Source organism: Heterocephalus glaber, unplaced genomic scaffold (assembly GCF_053883595.1).
Source record: "Heterocephalus glaber isolate CG9 unplaced genomic scaffold, H.glaber_assembly_v1.0 deba00001760, whole genome shotgun sequence".
Lineage (NCBI taxonomy): Eukaryota > Metazoa > Chordata > Mammalia > Rodentia > Bathyergidae > Heterocephalus > Heterocephalus glaber.
This window is the reverse complement of record NW_028258457.1, coordinates 1555997-1578698: the sequence shown is the minus strand read 5'-3', so window position 1 is coordinate 1578698 and position 22702 is coordinate 1555997. Positions and strand designations below refer to the sequence as shown.

Sequence of the window (22702 nt, the reverse complement as noted above, 5' to 3'; positions counted from 1 at the left end):
CCGCTCCAAGCACGAGAAGGGACGGAGGATGCAAGGACGGGGCGAACCCCAAAGGCATTTTTAAAAACTAAGAACTCTAGGTGGGTGGAGTGGGTGCTAGCAGCCCCCGGGCACAAAGTCGAAGTCCCGGAAGGCGGCCTGCTCAGCAGCAGACAGGGGCCTCGCGTCTCGGGGCGGGCTGAGCGTGGGCGCCTCCCCCGTGAACTCCTCATCGAAGTTGCTGACATCTGTGCGCCCGGAGAGCTTGGGCACGAACGGTGGTGGCAGTTGGCGTGCCAGGAGTACGTCCCAGCCCAGGGTCTGCAGAGGGGAGAGGGGTGGAGGGGAGACAGACACAAGTGAACTTGGGGTCTACTTGGGGGTGTGTTGATGGTCAGTGGGGGCCTAGCTCACAGAGTGCTCCCCAGCTTGGAGGGGCACAGGCTGGGGGCAAGGAGGGAGGGAAGGAAATGGGGGTTCCTGGGGCGGTGCCACGTTTGAAGGGAGCTAGGCCCACAAGGTGAAGCCACTAGGCTTTGGGGAGAGAACTGGCCCTGGGTGGAAGGCAGACCTGGGCGGACCTGGGGGACTCTGGGGGCCCTCACCCTGAAGAAGGGCTGCTTTTTTACATCCTCGGCATCGCGCTCGCTGGACCCCAACCTCCGCTCTGGGTTCCTGCGAAGGAGCTGCAGGGAAAGAGCTGGGTAAGAGTCGGTGGCTTCCAGCCCAGTCTCTGGCCCCCAGCCCTCAGCCGCACTGTACCCTGGAGTCCTCACCCTTCGCATGATGCCAATGGCCTCAGCTGACAGGAAACGGGGGTAGCGAACCTCATCGTTGACAATGCTGTCGAACACCTCCTCCTCATCATCCCCAGGGAATGGGGACTGGGGACAGGCAAAGCTGAGGTGAGTGCAGCCCTGGGGGACTGTCACGCTTTCCCACAGGAGTGACTTACACAGAGGGGAAGGGGTCCGCTTACAGACAGGGAAACCAAGGATGGGGGCACTCACCTCACCCACCAGCATCTCGTAGAGCAGCACACCCAGGCCCCACCAGTCCACAGCACGAGTGTAGGATGTGTCTGTCAGCACCTCAGGGGCCAGGAACTCGGGGGTCCCGCAGAATGTGCTGGTCCGGTCCCCATAACCCATGCCTGGGGGCAGCAGGGCCGTGAGAACTCATGGAGCTGCGGCTAAGAGGGACCCTGAGTGACTTCCCCCTTCTCCTCGGGGTCCCCAGACCCCAGCCCTCACCCTCTTTGCAGAGGCCAAAGTCGGCGATCTTGACATAGCCCTCGGTGTCCAGGAGCAGATTGTCCAGCTTCAGGTCCCTGGGGGTCAGGAGGTGGGGAGGCGTGAGTGTGGGGCGGGCGGGCGTGCGGCGGACCCGGGCCAGCATGCCCTCCACAGGCAGTCCCTGGGCACCTGTAGACAATCTTGTGTTCATGGAGGAACTGCAGCCCCAGCACCACGCAGGCCGAGTAGAAGCTGCAGAGAGAGGCAGGGGGTCAGAGACGAGGCCCCCAGAGCTCCAGGAGGCTAAGGCAGGCGGGCCGTGGTAGGGCTCACATGGCACGAGGCTCAGAGAACACGTCGCTGTGGATGTGGAGCATGAGATCCCCACCAGCCGAGTACTCCATCACGAAGCACACATGCTCTGGTGTCTGGAAGCAGCCGAACAGGTTCACCAGGAAGGGGTGGCCCGCACTGGTCACTGCCGCCAGGATCCGCTTCTCACACATCAGGCTGGAGTGGGAGGCAGAGACCAAAGCTGTTCCCTGTACCTCCAACTCCCAGTCTCCCAGGGGGCCACAGCCCACGGTATCTGCTGAAGGCCTTGTGTTGTATGCGACAGAGCAAGGACTATTTCTGAACCTCAGTAGCTTCATCTGCTGACGGGGCACTCAGAATCCACCCATCTTCCTAACAGCACCCCTCAATTTTCCACTGGGGAACCATCAGGGTGGACACAGGGCCCAGGCCAATGGAACACCCATCTCTTGGGCTGGGAATGGTCACAGTGGCTGATGCCAGGATTCCCACTGGGATGGTTCCAGAACAAGGAAGGCTGCTGCCCGGCAGAGACCACACAATGAGGGGAAGACCTGAGGGCCTCATCCAAACATGACCTGAACACAGTCATGCTGGGAGCGGACAGCCTAGGACTCTTCTGATCCAGGCCAATAAATTCCTTCATTTGTGTAAGCCTTTCTGAGTTGGGTTCCCGATTATTAAAAAGGCTGCTGGGAACCCTGGAAAATACCAGTCTCTACAAGAATCAAGCACGGTTCAGATTTTTTCCTTTTTTTGAAACATGCTCTCAGAATTGCCCAGGTTGGGCTTGAACCTGTGACCCCCTGCTCTGGCCTCCCAAGTAGCTGTAATTACAGGCATGCACCACCCTGCCAGGCTGCACTGCCACCCCTGTGATGGACCAGGGTTCTGAGGGGAGACATGGCTTCCACTGAATCTCTAAGCACATCAGCAGACAGGACTGGAACTCAGGGCCCCTGCACCAAAGCAGGGGCAAAGCAGTGGTGCCATTAGGAGCACAGATCTCAGAGCCTGAGGTCCTAAGTTCAAATCCTGGGCCTGCTGCTGCTGCTGCCTGGCTGTGTAACATTGGGAAAATTGTTTATCCTCTCTGTCCCATCTGTGTATGGGCAAGACAGCATTTACCAGTCAGGGAACGAGTGGATGGCTGGGTTAACTGCAAAGATCTCAAATACAAGGGCACAAGAGGATGTCTTGATCCCTCCTCTCCTGGAAGAGGGGACAGAAGTCCCGGGGCCAGAGCAGAGCCTCACCTCTCCACCTCGTCCCGGGCCACTATGTCCCCTTTCTTCAAAGCCTTGATGGCAAAGAGCTCCCCGCTGGGGCGGAATTCAGAAAGCAGCACCTGGACCATGGTGGGGAGGGATGGTCTCAGTGGTCAGTCTGGCCCAGAAGCCCCAGACTCACAGCTCCTGACTCTGTGCCCCTCACCTTCCCAAAGTGACCCCGGCCCAGCACCGCCAGGAACTTGAAGTCCTCCAGGGTCAGAGGTGACTTCCTTAGAGAGCTGTGGAGAGCAGACACATTGGTAGGGGCTGGGGAAGGGCTGTGGAGCTGGGGTTGGGCAGGGCGTCACCTGCACAGGCTGGGGCCTGGGGTCTCCTGGGTCTCTGAAGGCAGCTTAGGAACAGTGGCCATTGCCTGGCTTGGGGAACCCTGCAGAGAAAGGTCAGAGGGAGGGGTGAGTGACATCCACAACCATGCCAGCTTCTGGGGCTTGGACCCTCTGGCCTCCTTCTTGCTCCTCGACCACATCCCTCCAGCCATAATGTCCCCCTCCCTGGGCCCTATGTACCCTAGGCACATTCCTACCCCAGGACCTTTGGACAGCTGTCACCTCTTCCAAGATGGCCCCACCCCCACATCTGTGTGATTCCTTCCCTTAAGCTTTTTTTTTTTTTTTTGGTACCAGGGATCGAACTCAGGTCCTTGTGCTTGCAGGGCAGGCAGAGGACCCACTCAGCTAAATCCCCAACCCCCTTAAGCCTCTTTTCAAATATTATCTTCGCTAGGAGTCAGCTGCCCACTGGATTAAACAGAACCCCTCTTAACAGTTCCTGTCCATAGCCAGGCATGTTGGCACTCCTATAATCCCAGCACTCGGGAGGCTGAGGCAAGAGGATCGCTGCAAGTTTGTAGCCAGCCTGGGCTACATAGTGAATTCAAGGCCAGCCTCACTACATAGTAAGACCCTGTCTCAAAAACAAACAGAACAGGGGCTGGGGATTTAGCTCAATGGCACCATGCCTGCCTGGCAAGGGCAAGGTCCTGAGTTTGATCCCCGGTGCCAAAAAAAACAAAAACAAAAACAAATAAAAAACCACTCCCTGTCTGCTCTTCCTCCTAAATATACTTTAAATCCCAAATATGTTTTATATCCCTATACATATACCCAGCACTGGACCTTGAACCCAGGGCTCTCTACTAAGAAACATCCCCAGCTCTTTCACTGAGATAGAATCATGCTAAGTGTCCCAGGAAGTACACAAACTTATGATCCTCCTGTTTCAGCTTCCTGAGTGCTGGGATTATGGGCACGCACCACCACACCCAGCTACATGACTTCAAAAAGAATCAAATTTAGCCAGGCAGTACAGAAAAGGGTGCAGCTCAGGCAGCCCAGCTTCTGAGCTTTCTTTGTGTGTGTGGGACTGGAGGTTGAACCCAGGACTTCTGCACCAAGCTACAGGCCCAGCCTTTTTTTTTTTTTTAAACATTTTGAGCTGGTTGGGTAGTGCATGATTGTGATTCCAGCACTCAGGAGGCTGAGGCAGGAGGATCGACATTATTTCGAGGCCAGCCTGGACTACATTGTGAGCTCAAGGCCAGCCTGAACTACATAGTGAGAGCCTGTCTCAAAAAAAAAAAAAACGAAAACAAAAAACTGAGACAAGGTCTTGCCAAGTTACTAAATTGGCTGGGTGGGGCTCAAACTTGAGATCTTCCTGCCATAGCCTCCCAGAGTGCTGGAATTATAGGGATGAGCAATTATACCTGGCTCCAAATTCACATTTATTTATTTATTTATTGCAGTGCTGGAGATGGAACCCAGGGTCAGAGTCAAGACTCCAGCCTCTGAGCTCATGTATTTAACCAGGATAGAAACTGAGTCCTGGTTCTGCCGGAATGTGCTGTGTGTCCCCAGGGAGGTTCCTGTTGGGCTCTGGCACAGGCAGGGCCCTGATGTCACCAAGACTTATGGGGGGCGACAGGAGACAGGTGCTCACCAGGCTGGATGCTCTGGACAGCTGCCCTGAAGGGTTCTTCTGCGCGGAGCTGTCGGGGTCGGGTCCAAGGCTCAGCTTCTCCACTGAAATGTCCCTGTGGCATAGGCATAAGGCTGTGAGACCCAGCCCCAGAGCTGGGGGTTGCCAGGGCAGGGCAGCAGAGCTCCCCTCCTTACCCCACAGGCCGGGCCTCGGGTCCTGGAGAAGCCGCAGGGCTGAAGGTGCCCGTGGCTGTGGCATTGGGGATGAGCCTTCGCAGCAGCCGCACCCACGTGGCGACATCGATGTTCATCTGCCTGGCACGCTGGAACGCCTTCCCTGGGGGCAGGGCAGGCATCACCCCATGCCACCCTGGGACTCCATCTCTCCCAGCCTGGGCCTTCCACCCCCTCACCTTGCTGCTTGGAGAAGATTTTCTTTTGCCTCTGGAGTCGGGGGATCCTCTCAATGACAGGGTTGTGGAAGGTGACCTGGGTGAGGGGCCCAGAGGTGAGGACCATGCTCACTATACAGGACAGCAGGCAGAGCCCTCAGCTCTGTCCTGATGGAGCTTTCCTGGAGTAAGAGGCCTAGTGCAGCTGGGTGTGGCAGTGGATGCCTGTAATCCCAGCACTTGGGAGGCTGAGGCAGGAGGAGCACCACAAATGTGAGGCCAGCCTGGGCTACATAGTAAGTTCAAGGCCTGCCTGAACTGTACAGCCAGACCCTTTCTTAAAAACGCCAAAAAAATGGTTCAGGGATTCAGCTCAGTGGTTCTGCCACGTGCCTCACAAGCTCAAGGTCCTGAGTTCGATCCCCTGTACCAAAAAAACCCACACCAAAACCAAACAAACAAAATACAAGAAAAGAAAAGGCCTCCAACCCTAAAAAAGAGGGAGACAGAGGAAAAGAGAGACCTAGTGGATTAATAATGTGCCTCCTGGGTGGGTTCGGATGGGTCACGGGTACTCTGAGGCACCCCTTTTTTTTTCCAGTGTTGGGGACTGACCTCAGGCTCTTCACACTGAGCTGCATCATTAGCCCTTTTTTATTTTTTAATTTATACAGGGTCTCCCTAAGTGACTAAATTGCCCAAATTGGGCTTAAGCTTGTGATCCTCCTACCTCAGCCTCCCACAGCTCTGGGATGACAGGTGTGCACCACCACAGCTGCCACCCTATTTTATAATAAAGTGTTGACTAGCTCGAGTAACTTTCTGAACATGGCACTCAAAGTATAAAACAGGATGGTGCTATGTGTTGTCAGTGCATGCTTCCTACTGAATATGTGTTGCTTTATACCTTTTTTTTTCAGTACTAGGAATTGAACTCAGGACTTTGGGCTTGCCAGGCAGGCACGGCGCCACTGAGCCACATCCCTGGCCCTCTTCACACCTTGATGGTGCTGAGGGAGAGCATTCACCTAGCACACACTGGTCCCTGATGGAGGGGGAGGGTGGAGAGGAGGTTAGGGAAAGGAAGGAGGGACAGAGAACAAATAAAGGACAAGGGGGCCAGGGATTTAGCTCAGTAGCTCTGTGCTTGCCTCACAAGCACAAGGTCCTGAGTTCAATCCCTGGTACCAAAAAAGAAAAAAGAAATAAAGGACAAAAAGGAAGGGAGGGAAGGAGGGCAAGAAAAAAAAGGAAAGAGAGCCAGAGAGAGGGAAGGAGAGAGAGAGAGAGAGAGAGAGAGAGAGAGAGAGAGAGAGAGAGAGAAGGAAAGGGGGGAAGGAAGAAACAGAAGTCTTAGGTTGAACCACTGTCAGCCTTGGGTTGTCAGAATAGAGCTCTAAAGGTACAAATGTATAGGTGCCCAAAGACTGTACACGTGTGTGCATACACACACAGATAAAATGAGGCACACATACAGATCAAGGTTGAATTGAAAGATTTTTTGGGACAATGTGGCTCAAGGAGGGGACCAATGATTTTCTTTCTGTGTCTGAGTTTTATTTTCTCTATGGAGGTGGCTTTTTTTTTGGTACCGGGGATCAAACTCGGGTTCTTGCACTTGTGAGGAAGGTGCTGGAACCACTGAGCTAAATCCCCGGCCCTCTGAGTTTTATCTTCTGTCAAACCCAGCTCTCCTGGGCATGGTGGTACACGCCTATAATCCCAGCTCTCAGGAGGCTGAGGCAGGATTGCCATGAGTTCCAGTCCAGCCTGGAATGCATATTGAGACCCTGTCTCAAAAGAAAAGAAAAGAATACCAGCTCTCTTGTCTGTAGGCCATCATATAAATTAATGTCTATGTCCCTAAATGCCCAGTTAGCACCAGCCCATGCCACAGGTCTCAGCTAGAAAGAATACCGAGTCCTGGATTCCTGGCCAGGGGGTGGCTGTCAGGGGAACTTTCTGATTGTCAATATGGGGGAGGGGAGATGCTGCCCAGCATCCCCAGAGCCCAGCATGCCCCTCGCTGATCCAGCTCCTAAGAAACAGAGCCCCAGGGCAGGAACCCAAGTGACACCTGACCCTAACCCATCTGGGAGGAAACTGCTCCATGGTGGCTCTGGTAGCAATTGTGACATGTTCCCTTTTTTTTTTTTGGTACCAGGGATTGAACTCAAGACCTTGCATTTTCAAGGCAGATGCAGTGCCACTGAGCTAAATCCCCAGCCCTTATGTTACCATATTTTGTTTGAATGTATGGCTTGACCAAATGTTTGTGATTTTTCTTTTCTTTTTCTTTCTCTCTCTTTATTTTGGTTTGTTTTTTGAGACAGGATCTTGCTATATAGCCCAGGTTGGCCTTGAACTCACAGTGATCCTTCTGCCTCAGCCTCCCAGAGTACTGGGATTACAAACATGCACCACCAAGCCTGGCCTATTTTTCTTTTCTTTTTTTCGGTACCAGGGATCAAACTCCGGTCCTTGTGCTTGCGCAGCAGGCGGCAAAACCACTGAGCTAAATCCCGGGTCCCTATTACTCTTTTTTTGTGCAGGGCTGAGGAAGAATGAACCTAGGGTCTCACGCAAGCTGGCAACCACTCTACCACTGAGCTACATTCCCAGCTCTGTTTTTTTTTGGTACCAGGGATTGAACTCAGGTCCTTGTGCTTATGAGGCAGGCACAGCACCACTGAGCTAAATCCCCGGCGCCCCAACTCTTTTATTTATTAAAAAGTTTACTTATTTGTGGTGGTACTAGGGATCAAACTCATGGACACTCTGCCATTGAGCTATGCCCCAGCCCCTTTTTATTTTGAAGCAGGGTCTCACTGGGTTGCCCAGGTGGCACTTGAACCTGTAACCCTCCTACTTCAGCCTCCCGGAGTGCTAGGATTACAAGCTCATGCCACCTTGCTCAGTTCATTTTTAGAAATAAGGTCAGGGATAGCTGGAGTACATTCTGAAAACTGTGCTGCCAAGTCAGAGGACCACCCCTGCACACAGCTATCCCTGGGCTGAAACCTCACACAGAGCAGGACTGTACCTCGCCTCCAAGTAAACCAGCCCCAGCTGCTGCTATCACCTCTGCCATGACTGTGATCGAGTGAGAGTGCTTCCTGCTGAGCTCGGAGCCGCTCTGAAGCACCCATGTGGCTGGCCATACCTCGGCCAGCAGGCAGCCCTGCGGCTCCATGTCCAGCTGCACCTCATGCCGTTCATTGTCCAGGAAATCTTCCAGTTTCAGGAACTTAAGGGCACACAGACCCCGTTGGTCCCGCCAGAACACAGCCAGCTCCAGCTCCCGGGCCTAGGGGAGGGATAGAGCAGGTTGCCAGCACCTGACCCCCAAACCCCTCCTCCTCCTCCCGGCTCTTGCCACCCCAGCGAAGCTCACCCGCTCCAGCTCTAATGTGAAGCTCTGGTCCCATGTGCTGGAGCCACATGGCTTCCAGGAAGTCTGTCCCACCACTGTGTTATCCAACTTCAGCACAGTGCTGACCTCACCTGTAAGGGGAGCGGCAGTCAAAAAACCACGGGGCCAAGCCAGTCCTGGTGGTGCCAACCTGTTATCCTAGCACTTGGGAAGCTGAGGCAGGAGGATTGCAAGTTTCAGCCCAGCCTGGGCAACTCAGCAACATAGCCAAATTACCTTAAAATGAAGAACTAGAAAAGGTTGGGGATGTAGCTCAGTGTAAAGGCCCTGGATTCAATCTCCAGTACCAAAGAAAAGAGAAAAGAACTGCTGGATCATATTAGGTCATTAATTTTTTCAATTTATTTAATTTTCTGCACCACTGGGACTGGAACCCAGGGCCTTGTACATGCTAGGCAAGTGTTCTACCACTGAGCTGCATCTCTGCCCTTAGTTTCATGTTTTTGAGGAACTGCCATACTGGTTTCCATTGTAACCAACTTACATCCCCACCAACAAGGGCTCCAATTTCTCCACATCTTCACCAAGACTTTCGACTTTCTGTTTGTTGTTGTTACTGCTATTTTGATAATAATCATCCTACAAGATTTATTTATTTTGATTTTCTGAGACAGGGTACAGCTAAGTAGTCCAGGGTATCCTTGAACTCAAGCAATCCTCCTGCCTCAGCCTCCTGAGTACTAGGATTACAGGAGTGTGCCACCATGCCCAGCCCTTCATGGTTGTTTTTCTAACCATCATCCTAATGGCTTTTAAACATATTATTAAAGTGGGAGATCCAGGACCCCCGCCTGCCCACACCCAAAGGGCTCACAGCACCCACTCACCTGTGTTCTCAGCTTCTGCTTTGAGGCTACTTCGGCCACTGAGGCTTCCACTCCGACTGTAGAGGCCCCGGCCTGGGCGGCTCAGGAAGGGGGTGCGGCTGTCAGGAGTCCCAGGTGTCCCCGAGGGCAAGGGGTTCCAGGGGATGTTCTCTGGAAGATCCCTGCAGCCCACCACACGTACCTCCAGAGTCCCTGCAAGAAAGGCAGGCTCATGGTGGGTAAGGCACATTAGGGTCAGGCTGAGGGGGCTGAGGTGAAGGGGCACATTCCAGAAGACACCACCATGTCTGACAAAGGACAACCAGAGCTGGGTGTGGTGGTGTAATCCCAGCACTCTGGTAGGCTAAGGCAGAAGGACTGTAAATTCCAGCCCATCCTGGGCAACTATGTAACTCAGCAAGACCCTGTCTCAAAATAAACAATAAAAAAGGGCTGGGACACAGCTCAGAGTGAAAGCTCTAGGTTTAATTCCAAGTGCTGCAAAAAAGGGGGGGGGGACAATAGCCAGGTGTGGCAGGCCAGCTAAGGTAAGGGGGGCAGGGGCTGACTGGAAGAATATGGGACACATGGTAGGGAGGCACTGTATACTGGGGATAGAAAAGTGATTCAGGGCAAGGGCTCAGATCTGGGTGTGGTGGTGCACGACCGTGATCCCATCACTTGGGAAGCCTGAGACAGGAAGATCGCTGAATTTGAGGCCAGCCCGGGTTACACAGTGCGTTAAAGGCCAGCCTGAAACCCTGTTTCAAAGGGGGGGAAAAAAAGGAAGCCAGGGTCCAGGCAAGGAGGAATATGGCAGAATTCGAGGTCTGGGTAAGATGCAGTGGGCGGGTTGATCGGCCGGTGGGGACGCCCACCTGTGAGCGGCGCCGGCTTACACAACGTGCTGTACTGTGCGGCAGGGAAGGGCCCAGTCAGCAGCGCGCTGAAGGCGGCTGATGAGGCCGCGGCCAGCTCCTCACGAAGCAGCCGCCCCTTCGGGTGGTCGGCGGGCAGCTCCCCCAACCTGCGCTCCAGTGCCTCGCGCAGCAGCCCCAGCTTCTGGTTGGACTCGGTCAACTTTTCCTGGGCCTGCAACGTTAAGGCACATGATGTAGTTGGCCAGCCTGGGCCCCAAGCAGGGACCCGCATCCTATCCCAAGCCCAGACCTCGGCCAAACCTGGCGCCGCTCCTCTCGGATGCCCCGCCCCGCTGACAGCTATCCAAGGCTATCCAAACATTTTCGGCCAAGGCCACACCCCTCACTAAAGCCCAGAGCTCACTGACGTCTATTTAGAGATTCCGCTCCCCTCACTGAGGCCCAGTCCTGGCCTACACCACGCCCCTCACAAGCCAGTCCCTCACCGCCCCCTACCAAGATACTATCCTGAAGCCCGTCCCCTTGTTTAGGCACCGCCCCTACCGTTGGTCCAAGTTGGTGGACGCTCCGCCCCTCCCGGCAGAGCCCCACCCCCTCACCTCACTGACGGCCTTCCGGTCTGGGGCCTTGGCCGCACTGAGCAGGCGCAAAACGTTCTTGGCGCCCTCGGCGACAGCGTGCTCCACTCTGAAGTGATGTCGAAGCTCCTCGATGCGCAGCTCCACTGCTCCCAGGTCTGGACCCCCTGTGGGCAGGTCACTCGTCAGTGAGACCAGCCCGGTCCCAGACTGGCAGCCAAGTAGCGGACACCACCGCCGCCAAGACGGGTCCGTGTCCCCCCCCGCCCCCAGCAGTCATGGTGACCCTCCACCCAGGCAGCCAGGCACACTCTACCCTGACGCAGTCACTCTTTTGTCCCAATGCCATTGCTTACAAGGATAGTCCAGGGACACAGTTATCGTCACAGTGACAATACATAGGCACACTGTCCACCCCGGTGAGGGACAGACGCACTGTAATGGGCCCTCTTCAATCCCAGGGGTGAGTATGGGGATGGACAGGCACATGGACAGTCACTTTATGACCTAATTCAGTCCTGACACGAGCACCTGCCACCGCTGGGGCAGGGACATAAACCGTACTGTCCTAGTAAGTCCCCACTGAAGAGTACCACCTGCCATCACATCCCTAGCCAGGCACAGGGATGGCCACAATGCACACTGCCCCCACCCCCCCGACCCCGATGGCCCTGGAGCCACAGGGACAGTGAATGAGGCCCAGTGTCTACGTGTCCCCCAACTCATCTGTGCAAGCACTGGCCCACCAGGGGGTGCTATTTGGGGATGAGGCTTTGGAATTGATGCCATCATAAGAAGAGACACCACCCTGGGCATAGGGGTGCACTCCTGTGATCCCAGTGCTCAGGAGGCTGAGGCAGGAGGACCACTGCAAGTTGGAGGCCATCCTGGACTACGTAGTGAGACCTTGTCCCAAAAAAAGAAAAGAAAAGGAACACCAGCACCACATAAAACAAAACAGAAGAAACCCTGGAAAGCTTGTCCTTATGGTCTCTTGCATCCTCCCCCACCGTGTCAGGCTATAACAAGACAGAGGCCAGCGCAGAAGTAGGAACACAGCCTTTACCAGAACCAACACTGCTGCACCTGGATCTCAGACTTCCAGCCCCCAGGACCAGGAGAAAAGAAACTTCTATTGCTTGCTTGCATTTATTTATTGGGATCCTAGAAACTGAACACCAGGCTAAACTTCACACTGAGCTAATTCCTGGCACATTTTTTATTATTTATATAGACGGTACTAGAGATTGAACCCAGGGCCTTTGTGTTCAGCTACCTCCCCAGTCCCTTTTTTTATTTTGTAATTTTGATACAGTCTCCTTCAATTATTAATTTTTTCTGGTACCAGGGATGGAACTCAGGACATTGCACTTCTGAGGCAAGCGGCGACACCACTGAGCTAAATCCCTGCCACCTAAATTAGTTATTAAACAGTGGTTATACTGTATTTTTTGGGAGAAATGACAAGGAAAAAAGGTCTGAACATGTTTAGGACAGATGTGGTTTTCCCACTGAGCATGTTCAGCACACAGCTGATTGATCCTCACAGTCAGAGTGACATTAATACTGCCACAGGACGGTAGTAATGATACGGTCGTCCACATGCACATTACACCACGGCTCTATGACCCATCCAGGTGACAACTCTAACATGCTCACATGTGGGACAGCCCTGGACACCTACCCGTCACACATGGGCCCATGTGACAAGGCAACTGTCTGTTCCAGTGGTCCACACATTGTTTGGTTTTGTTTTGTTTTTTCTCACATTGTTCTTTCCATTAAAAAGCCAAACAGGAAATTTTCAACTGCTGGGGTGTTGAAGCAGTCACACAAGAATGTGTGGCTGTGCTGTGCACCAAAAAACCTGATTTTGGCAGGGGGTGGGTTTAGCCTGAGGATGGCAGTTTCCTAACATCTGATCTAGTCCAAACCTTGGACAAAACAAAACAAGAAACTGAGTCACACAGTTGTACCATCACCTCTACCCTCAAAACGATGCTTTCCAGGCCAGCGGCTGAGCCCTGCAAGATGGATGGCAGGCAAGGCTGTCTGGGTCATGGCACTCACCTGGGGCCTCGTCCGATGCTGCCTGGCTCTCCAGCTGGCCGGCCTGCAGGGCCCGACGGAGCTGCATGCGGATGATGTCAATCTTGGTCTTGCTGTCCTGTAACATCTGCTGGGCCGTCAGCAGCAGCTTCCGGTCCTGTGGCAGAGGCATCTGTGAGAGGAGGGCTGGGCAGCTTGGGTGTGACCCCCGCCCTCTGTCCAAATGCCACAGGCCTCAGTGACCATGGGACAGTGCTCTGGTGTGGCCACAATAGCACACGCTCCCACAGGTCTCAGGGCACAGAAGTGATACAGCCCTCAGGGCTTAAATTCCAGTGCCGTCACCTAGCAGCTGTGTGACCTCAGGCAGGCATTCAACCTTTCTGGGCCCAGGTTCCTCACTGCAGAGTAGTAATAGCACCGACCTCCACTAACTGAGGGATGAAAGGGTTGAGCTGTGTGTAGGGCTCAGAGTCCAGCTGGCACCAGCAGGGGCACTGTCTGCACTGACAGCCAGGACAGCATGTGGGTGAGTACTGCCCAAGGTCATGTGCATCCAGAATAGGTGAAGCCACAAAGACAGACTGCAGGCATGGTGCCACATGCCTGTAATCCCAGCACTCTGGGAGCCTGAGGCAGGAGGATCATGTTTGAGCCCAGCCTGGGCAATTTAGTGACTAGCAAGATTGTGTCTCAAAATAAAATTAAAACTAAACATCTGAGGATGTAGCTAAGTGCAAAGGCCAAGTTCTGAAAAAAAGAGGATTAATGTCTTTCTTGTGTCACCAGATTAGTCTGTTCTTGTTGCTGCTGCTCTTGGTTTGTGTGCTGGGGAGGGCACCAGAGCCACAATAAATGTGTGCCCTATCCCTGGGCTACATCCCTGGCCTGAATGTGATTTTCCTTTTGTTTTGTTTTGGATTTGGTCTTGAGAGAGTGGGCTGCTAGAGCCAGCTGGACACCTGCCATCAGGCTCTCGCATGTGTGACCTTCCTTCCAAACAAGCCGGGTTCCCCTTACATTTCTGCCATGAGGGTGTCACCAGGACCCAGCAGATGTCTTCATAACTGGGGGTGTGCCAGACATGGAGGGCACACCTGTCATTCTAGTACTCGGGAGGCTGAGGCAGGAGGATTGCTGTTGAGTTCAAGGCCAGCCTGGGCTACATAATGAGTTCAAGGCCAGCCTGAGTTACATTGGGAGACCCTGTCTCAAAAATCCAGAAATAAAAAGAATTGGGAACTAGACACTTTTTTTTGGTGATACTGGGGATGGACCCCAAGGACTAACCTATGCTAGTCAGGCGCTCACCACTGACTGAGTTGTGCCCCTCCCTGGGGACTTCTTTTCTCTATAAATTACCCAGGCTGTGATCTTCAGTTACAGCAACAGAAAATAGACTAAGAAGTGAATGATACCAAAACGAGAGAATAAACTAAGATGGGGTGTACACATGCAAGTGGGTGTGAACCAATTCAGGTATACACAGACAGAGGGCAAGTCTGTCTGAGTTTCTGCGTGCAGAGGGAAGGCACACACAGAGCCTGTTCCTGTGCCACCCACCTTGGTGCTGCCATTGCTGTAGGTCTGGATCATGTTCTCTGCACCCTGCTTCACCTTCAGCTCGATGGCCAACTGCTTCTCCAGGCCGGCCACTCGGCTCAGGTTGGTAGCCAAGCAGGTGGAGCTGCCTGCACCTGGGGACTGGGGGACATCTGGAGGGGACGAGAGGACAAGGGGTCACCCCGGTCTGCTGGGGAGGCTCTGCCCCAGCTGCAGGGATCTGCTTGTCATCGAGCCTGGATGTGGCACACTGGAGAGGGGAAGCTGAGGACAGGACACGGGCAACTGGGGACAGCAGAGCCCAGGATGTCGCCTTCCCTGGCTCTCCCAGGAAAGCCCTGCAACTGGATGCCTCATACAGGACTCAGCATGGACCTGAGCAGGAGAACATCCACACGTGCACATCTTTGGGGTTTGGTGTAGAAACACCCTGACTTCTAACACTCCTAGTGTGAGTGTGTCACCCTCAAGGGCTGGGGATTTAGCTCAGTGGTTCCGGTGCCTGCCTCACAAGCGCAAGGTCTGGAGTTCGATCCCCAGTACGAAACACACACACACACACAAAACACACACACTCTCAATGCCAGTGTGACTGAGGTGCCAGGCATGAAATAACAGTGCGAGACTGATACTGAGGGGACTCTGTCTATGGTTCCAGCAGTTGGCACAACCAAGTTCCAATCTCCCAGAGTCGGTGGCACCGTGTTGCAGATTCTGGGTGATGGTGCAGCCAGGCATGGGGGTCTGTGAGCCACTGGAGGCGGTGATTGTGGGGAACTCTACCCAGACTGAGCATGAGACCTCGGTGTTGGCTGGTTCTGTCCCTGGGGGCTGATGTGATGGTGCTGTACTACAGGGAGTAGCTGCTGACAGGCCTGCACTGGCTGTGAAGATGGCAGCTATGCGGACTCCAAGTGAGTCTCTGGGCACCGTGGTGTGCTGGTGTGGGGCAGTGGAGTCTGAGTGCTGCCAGCAGGCTCTGAGGTCCACAGGAGTTCACTCAATCCCTGGGTGCACTGTGAGTACTGCCGTGACTGCCTGTTTTTCTCTGGGTATTCACGTGACAGTAGCCGAGTCTCTGGGTATCACCCAGATGTGAATATGAGTATCAGAATCTTTGCTTACAAGATGAAAATGTTCTAAGCCAGGTATGAAGATGCACACCTATAATGCCAGCACTTGGAAGGCTGAGGCTGGAGGATTCCCAAGAGGCCAGTATGGGCAACACAGTCAGTTCAACGAGACCCTGAACTACATAGTGAGACCTTGTCTCAAAAAATAAAACAAAACAAAACAATACAGAGCCAGGGGCACCGCGCCTGCCTGGCAAGCCCAAGGTCCTGAGTTCAATTCCTGGTACCAAAAACCAAAACAAAACAAAAGAACACAATACAAAAATGCTTAACTGAACTGCACATTTAAAATGGTAGATTTTATGTTGCAGGGTTTTTTGGGGTTTTTTAACCACAATTTTTTTTTTTAAATTTTAAATTAAGATATAGCTGAAGGGACAAAAAGGACTAAGAAGGGGCCAGGGATGTAGCTCAGTGGCGCCATGCCTACCTGGCAAGCGCAAGGTCCTGAGTTTGATCTCCAGTACTGGGAAAAACAACAACAACAACAACAACTAAGATGTATTCTCTATATATACAAACTCCCCAAGATAAATGTAATCATTATATCCTGCAAACCTGTACTAATAAAAAAAAATTAAAATGTTTAAAAAAATAGTGAAGCACGGTGGTCCAAGCCTGTAATCCCAAAACTCAGGAGGATGAAGGAGGAAGATCATGAGTTCGAGGTCATCCTGGGCCACATGGTGAGTTCAAGACCACCCTAGATGACACAGTGAGATCTTGTCTCAAAACTCAGCAACAGGCCTGGGGATTTAGCTCAGTGGTTCTGCCACCTGCCTCGAAAGGGCAAAGTCCCGAGTTTGATCCCTGGTACCAAAAACCAAAAAACAAAAAACTACAGCAACAAAAACAAAAAACAAAACCAGCCTGGGCAACTTAGTGACTCAGTGAGACCTGTCTCAAAAAATCATAAAGGGCCAGGCATTTAGCTCAGTGGAGGTGCACCTGCCTCTCAAGTGCAAGGTCCTGAGCTCAATCTCCAGTATAGGGGCGGGATATTTAAAAAGGGCTGGGTATCTAGTTCATTGCAAGGGCCCTGTTCAATCCTCAGTACTGAAAAAAATTGTGAAGTGTATTTGTGTATCCTGGGGGTGATGGGTGTGACTGCACGGGAGTCTGGGCTATGAACATGATGGTATGTGCATCTTTGGGTGTTAGTGTGGCTGAGTTTGAATTTCTAACACTTATGAGACTGTGGAAGTGTGCATCTGGGTGTCGTGTAGGAGCTGGTACAGCTCTGGGGCTCTGTGACGTCATGTTGCCAGTGTGTGCATCTCTCTGGATGTTGGTGTGACTGTAACTTTCTGGACATTCACATGACAGTGTCACTTGGGGATGGTCCAGGTGTCAGTGAGGCTGTGTCTCAAGGTTATGCGTGTGACAGTGTGCAAGCCTTGGGGCACTGTGTTTTGGTATGACTGTGTGACTCCAGGTATCGGGGTGACAGTGTGACACCCTGAATAATGCCTAGGTGTTACTAGTCTTGTTTTGAGGTCATCGGTGGCAGTGTGTGACCCCGGGCGTGTCTCGGTGTCAAAAGAACTGTGACAGCTTCTGAGTGACCTTGTGACGGTGTGTCACCTGCGTGGTGTCAGGTATTAGTGTGGCTGTGGCCGTGTGTGAGCCTGGGTGTCAGTGGGATGTATGTCTGGGTAGTCCTGCCACGTGGTGTGTTTTTGGGCGGCGTCCCCCCTCGTGTCCCAGAGCTCACCCTGGCCAGCAGTGGGCTCAGGCAGCACCACGTGCGCGTGCAGCTCCTGCAACTGGCGGTGCAGCAGGTCCAGGCGGCGCGCAGAGCCACGCAGCAGCAACTCCACGGGGCCCCGGCCTCGACCCAGGTCAGTGGCTGCACGCCTCAGATTCTCTGCACCTTCCTTCAGCTTCAGCTCCTTGCGGATCTCACGCCGCAGCCGCTCCCGCTCCAACTCCAGCTGCTGCTGCACCCCGGGCGCCGCCAGGTCCGCACCTGCCAGGCCCAGGTGCTCCAGCAGGGACCAGGGCTCGCTCTGCAGGATGGGTGGGGGGCAGTCAGGGATGAGGGCCCAGGAGCAGCCAAGGTGGCCCAGCACTGGAACCCAGGCCAGGGCCTGCTCCTCCCCTTCTTATCCCCAAAACCAAGAGGGGAGATGGACCCTGTTCTGCTCCCTGACACCTCCAAACTGAGATGTCAAAGGACAGGCTACAGCTAAGAGCAAGGGACCCCACAGGTTCAGCCCCATCTCCCTGTCTGTCTCATCGGCAGTGGGGTTCTGGAGGGCAGGCCTCATTTTCCCCTCTGCCTCCCACACCAGGGGTTCTGAGGGATGATTCCTTCTCCCATCTGCTACCACCCAAACTAATGGGTCCCTGGGACAGGCACTATCTTCCCTCTGCTCTACCCCTAGACTAGGAATTGTTTTCTATACTGATAATTGATCCTAGGGCCTTTGCAGCATTTTATTTTATTTATTTTTTGAGACACAGTCTCACCATGTAGCCCAGAGTGACCTCAAGCTCATGGCGATCCTCCTGCCTCAGCCACTGCAGTGCTGGGATTACAGGCGTGTGCTACCACACCCAGCTCCCAGCTTTTTAAATTTTATTTTATTTTGAGACATTCTCACTAAATCACTAAGTTGCCCAGACTGGGCTTAAACTTTCCATCCTCCTGCCTCAGGCTCCCACAGTGCTGGGATTACAGGTGTGCACCCCCATACTCAACTAACATTGAGGGAAAGGTCCCTTCTTTCTTCCCTCTGCTGTATCCCCTCAACTAGAAAGTGCCAAGGACAGGCCCTGTCTTTTCTTTGCTGTATCCTCAAAGTAGAAGATCCCAAGAGCAGGCCCCATATTCCCTCCTACCCTTAAAAACTTGGGGCCCCGAAGAACAGAGTCCTGTTTCCTTCCTCTATCTCCCCAACCTAGGAGCCCCAAAAGGCCCCAGACATTTTCACCCTCCACCCAGGTATCTCTGACGCCAGCGCACCATCTCCTCTCCTTAGTCCCAAACCCAAAGGTATCTAGGGCAAGGCCTCTTTGCCTGTGCCTCAGGGATCCCCTTCTGTCTACCCCTATGGGGACCCAGCCCCCACCTCCAGCTCCTGCTCCGAAGGGGGATCACCCTCCGCCATCCTGGGTCCCTGCTGAGGGCCCCACCCTCTTCCTGGACCTCAGCCCTGCCAGGGCCTCTGGGCCGCCACTTCCTCTTTCCTGCCAGCTCCCAGCATTCCCCGCGCCTGGCGGGTTAGCTCAGGGGCATTAAGGAGACCTCCCCTCCAACCCTGTCCAGGTGGTTGTCCTTCTCTTTCCGGCGCAGCCCAGGGATGGGCCTCATTCCTGTCCCCAGGAGGTGACAGGGAATACAGGCCCATGGTGTGAGTGGCAAGCATGTGGATACACAGGCTACAGGGAGTCACTGTGTGTGTGCACCCTTTCACAGTTACCAGCATATGCATGAACATCAGTGTGTGCGCACTTCCTGGCCTGCAGGTGTGTGCTGGAACATGGGCTCACACCAAGGCACACTCATATGTCTACCTAAACACACGCTCATATGCAAACACTGTCAGGTGATACTGTGGGTCACTCTAGAACTTGTACAATGCACACCCACCTGCCCCAGTGGACATGGCCGCTTGCCCATGCATGCACACATGCTCACACATGTGTGCACGCTTGCCTAGGCCCGAAAACATGCCCATGCTCCATGAGCCTCCAGCACTGCCACCACCTGAACACATCCCCACAGCCGGGCCCTCCCCCTGCCCCATCCCCAACTTCCCCTCCAGGTCACAACAGCCAGTTCTGCAGAGGCCAGGCCCCCTTCCTGCAGGCAGCAGTCGACTTCCTGCTTCCTCTTGTCCAGACAGCCATGGTGCAACCACAGCCTAGGGGACCAGCCAGCCCAGTGGCTGCCCCTCAGACAAACACTGTAAGGTGACAGCACTGGGGCTGGAGACAAGAACAGCCCCCAGGGCTGGGGATTTAGCTCAGTGGTTCTGCTGTCTGCCTTGCAAGCGCAAGGTCCTAAGTTTGATCCCCGGAACCAAAAAAAAGAACAGCCCCCAAACAGCACACAAACCACCTGCCAAACACACACTAGAACTCAACTATTAATAGTGTTACAGGGTAGGGCATGGCGAGATGGAGCACTCGCTCAGCCTGTGCAAGGCCTGGGTTCCAGCCCAGCACAGCAAAGAATAACAATAATGGCAGCTACTGCAAATCTCCCCCAGGTCACATCACATGAGTGCTAGTATCAACCCATTTTCAACACAGGAGACCAGGGCCAGGCATGTGGTTCAGTGGTAGGATGCTTGCTTAGCATTCAAAAGGCACCAGGTCAGACCCCAGTTCCACAAGGGGGAAAAAAGAAGATGAAACTAAGACCCAGAGCAGTGACATAACTTGCCCCAAGGTCCCACAGCCTGCAGGAGGTTGGGCCAGGATTTAAAACAAGAGCACTCAAACCAGGCATGGCAGGGCACATCTGTAATCCCATTAGGTGCTACTATAGGAAGCTGAGTCAAAAGGATCACAAATTCAAGCCTACCCAGAACAACACAGGGAGACCCTGTCTAAAAATAAAAATTATTAAAAAAAATTTTTTTTAACTAAAAATTATTTTTAAAAAGCTGTCGATAGGGCCGGGGATTTAGCTCAGTGGTTCCACCGCCTGCCTCACAAGCTAAGGACTGGAGTTCGATCGCCAGCACCAAAAAAAAAAAGCTGTGGATGTAGCTTCAGTGTGAATTCCCTGGGTTCAATCTCCAGTGTCACACACACACAAAAAAAGCCCTGAGAATCTCAACACAGGCTGAGAAGATCCTCACATGCTCCTGTCTGACCTCCTGAGCAACTGTCCCCGGCATGGGCCCCAGGGCCGCTTCCCCTCAGGGTGCCCCAGAGCCATCTTCTCATAACTCCACCAGCCCCTCACCATCCCTTCACCGAACACCTGAGCAGCTATTACTCCTCTTCCTACTTTATATGTGAGGAAACAGGCTCAGAAAGGTGACAGCAGTCCTCTACCGCTGGGGAGTTTGTCCCAAGCCCTGAGGGCTGGTGATCATCTCTGGGTGTACAGAGGTAGCTTCTATAACATTGAACCCATGGATGGTGTAGGACATCCTACAGTGCAGGGGGTGGCCCTGCCACAGAAATCCAGCCCCACATGTGGGCCATGTAAAGGCTGCCAAGCGTTGGGCTGGACCTGGGATCACACATGGGCTGGGACCACTACAGATGTCACAGCATCCCGGCCTCCCATCTCTGAGAGTGAAGACATCTGGCTGGCTGGGGGCACAAAGCAAGAAAGTGGCATCACTGGAGTTGAAACCCAGGGTCACCTAATCCCAACCTGGCCCATGCAGCCCCTGCCTATCACCTCACTGCCAGCCCCACCCTGTCCCCAACAGGCAGAGCCAGGACACAGCCAGGAGTGAGGCCAGCTCAAAGAGGGAGGGCCCAGGAGGAGGGATGACCTCCCTCAACCCCAGCTCCGCAGAAGAGGAGGCTCAGAATATGGAAAGCAGGGAGGGAGGGAGGCCAGGCCTCCTGGGTCCTCCTCCCTTGGGTGACTCACTTCTGCCCTGGGCAGGGGGCAGAGGTCACCTGAGGGCCAGCCTTGGGGAAACTCAGGAATCAGGTCTGGCATAGCCATGGAGAATCCCTGCACCTCCACCTCCCACTGTGGATCAGGGGGCATCAGACCCAGGGCACCCACCTCCAGGAAACCCTTTTCCCAGGGTGGCCAGTGACCTAGCCTCGCATGTCCTGAGATATCACTGCCTTGGGTGTTTCCGGAGTTGGGACAGGACATCCGTTTGCAGGACACAGAACAGAAACATTGGGACAGAGGGACAGGGTGGCGGGCCCAAGCAACCACAAGTAAGGGATCACCAAAAGTGGGGAAAGAGCGGGCGCCAGATGGGAAGGGGATCAGGCACAGGTCCAGCCTCATTCCAGGGATCGTGGTTCACACCAAGCACATGCGGGGTGTGGGGGGGGGCACAGCTGTCCCCAGCTGTGGGTGGAGGCAGGGACCCTGGCCCATCCCAGCCCCAAGGTCTGACCTTGTGTGATCGGCAACACCAGATACGCCCAGCTCCTCCACAAGGCTGACAGGCCATCAGCGGGACTGGGGACAGGGACACAGGGAAGACACAGAGGAGATGGGGCAGGTTTGGAAGGAGACGAGAAACAGTTACACAGCAACCACGGGACAATGGACTGGATGGAGAGCCACTGGCTGGGGAGGCACCAGCCACACACATCTCCGGTTTGGATCAGGAACCAAAAGGGGTGCGAGGGTCCTCTGGTCTGCTCCACACAGGTGGAGAAAGTGACGCGCCCCCCGCCCCAGGTGACACAGGGTGAGTCACAGGTGGAGTGGACGGTGACCCAGGCCTGCCACCCTGGCGTGCAGGCAGGATTCCAGGGACAGGAGCATCCCCACCCTTTTAACAGGGACAGTCTGAACCTGGAAGCAAGTGCCACCCGGCAGCGGCAGCCTCTGCAGCTGGAAGGGTAGGTGCGGGGGCGAGGGGGGGGTCCTCGGTTCCGGAGCCTAATGAGGTGACTCGGGCACTTCCGCCAACAGGTGCCTATCAGGGAGGCGTCGGCCCGCAGGCAGGGTGGCAGGTGACGAGCGGGACACCTGCCCAGGTGAGGCTGGGGCGCGGGGAGGGGACGAGAGGGTCCTGGGGAGCACAGCGGCCGCCCTCCCCGAGGCTCCCTGCACCCCCACTCTCAGGCTGGGGTGCGTGGGCCTCGCGGGGCCGCCTCCTCTCCTCGCCCCCGCCCTCGGTCCGGTCGCGTCGCCGTCGCCGCTGAGGGGACGCAGGTGCGCCTACCTGCACGGCGTCGCTGGCCATGTCCGCGCCACGCCCGCCGGGGTCCCCGCGCAGGGTGGAGCGGGCGAGCACGCGTGCGCGGACCGAAGGATGGGCGCGCGGGCGGGGCGGGCGGCGACCCCCGCGACCCGGGAGACCCCGGCGACGCTCCGCGCGGCGGCTCCGGCCTGGTCGCTCCGCCCCGCCCGGCCGGCCAGCGTCCGCGCCGCGCCCTCCGGACCAGCGGCCGCCAGCGGTCACGTGAGCGCGAGGTCGGCGCCCGGGGAGGGGGCGGGGCAGAGGCGGGGCTCC

The 22702-nt window shown here is 54.8% G+C and overlaps 1 protein-coding gene across 4 annotated transcripts; it reads right to left on the bottom strand.

Annotated features, from left to right (window-relative positions):
* Window positions 1–29: 29 nt before the first annotated feature.
* On the bottom strand, window positions 30–22647 carry Pkn1 (protein kinase N1). 4 transcript variants are annotated; one of them, XM_087201444.1, is made up of 24 exons: window positions 22412–22588; window positions 21632–21696; window positions 21283–21347; window positions 17290–17584; window positions 14443–14594; window positions 12901–13036; window positions 10852–10997; window positions 10250–10463; window positions 9393–9584; window positions 8527–8636; window positions 8296–8439; window positions 5154–5229; window positions 4936–5077; window positions 4760–4853; window positions 3109–3188; window positions 2964–3039; window positions 2786–2877; window positions 1548–1724; window positions 1404–1466; window positions 1233–1309; window positions 990–1132; window positions 756–863; window positions 585–665; window positions 30–300 (listed from the first exon to the last, which is right to left on the bottom strand). In XM_087201444.1, exons 5-24 carry the CDS (start codon window positions 14473–14475, stop codon window positions 97–99), a joined length of 2388 nt encoding a protein of 795 aa, XP_087057570.1. In that variant the 5' UTR covers window positions 14476–14594; window positions 17290–17584; window positions 21283–21347; window positions 21632–21696; window positions 22412–22588; the 3' UTR covers window positions 30–96. The 4 variants fall into 4 exon arrangements, with proteins under 4 accessions (XP_087057570.1, XP_087057569.1, XP_004872551.1 ...); XM_087201443.1 differs by lacking the exon at window positions 21283–21347 and having other exon boundaries at window positions 22412–22506; XM_004872494.4 differs by lacking the exons at window positions 21283–21347; window positions 21632–21696 and having other exon boundaries at window positions 22412–22647.
* Between the last annotated feature and the right edge of the window lie 55 nt (window positions 22648–22702).

What these genes read in the sequence shown, in the direction of transcription:
- Pkn1 (XM_087201443.1), bottom strand. Translation starts at nt 21,688, where the DNA reads ATGGCCTGTCAGCCTTGTGGAGGAGCTGGGCGTATCTGGTGTTGCCGA. An exon ending in GAACACAAGATTGTCTACAG is followed by an intron (nt 1,310 to 1,403) that starts GTGCCCAGGGAC and finishes CCTGACCCCCAG; the next exon opens with GGACCTGAAGCTGGACAATC. An exon ending in CCATTGGCATCATGCGAAGG is followed by an intron (nt 666 to 755) that starts GTGAGGACTCCA and finishes CTTTCCCTGCAG; the next exon opens with CTCCTTCGCAGGAACCCAGA.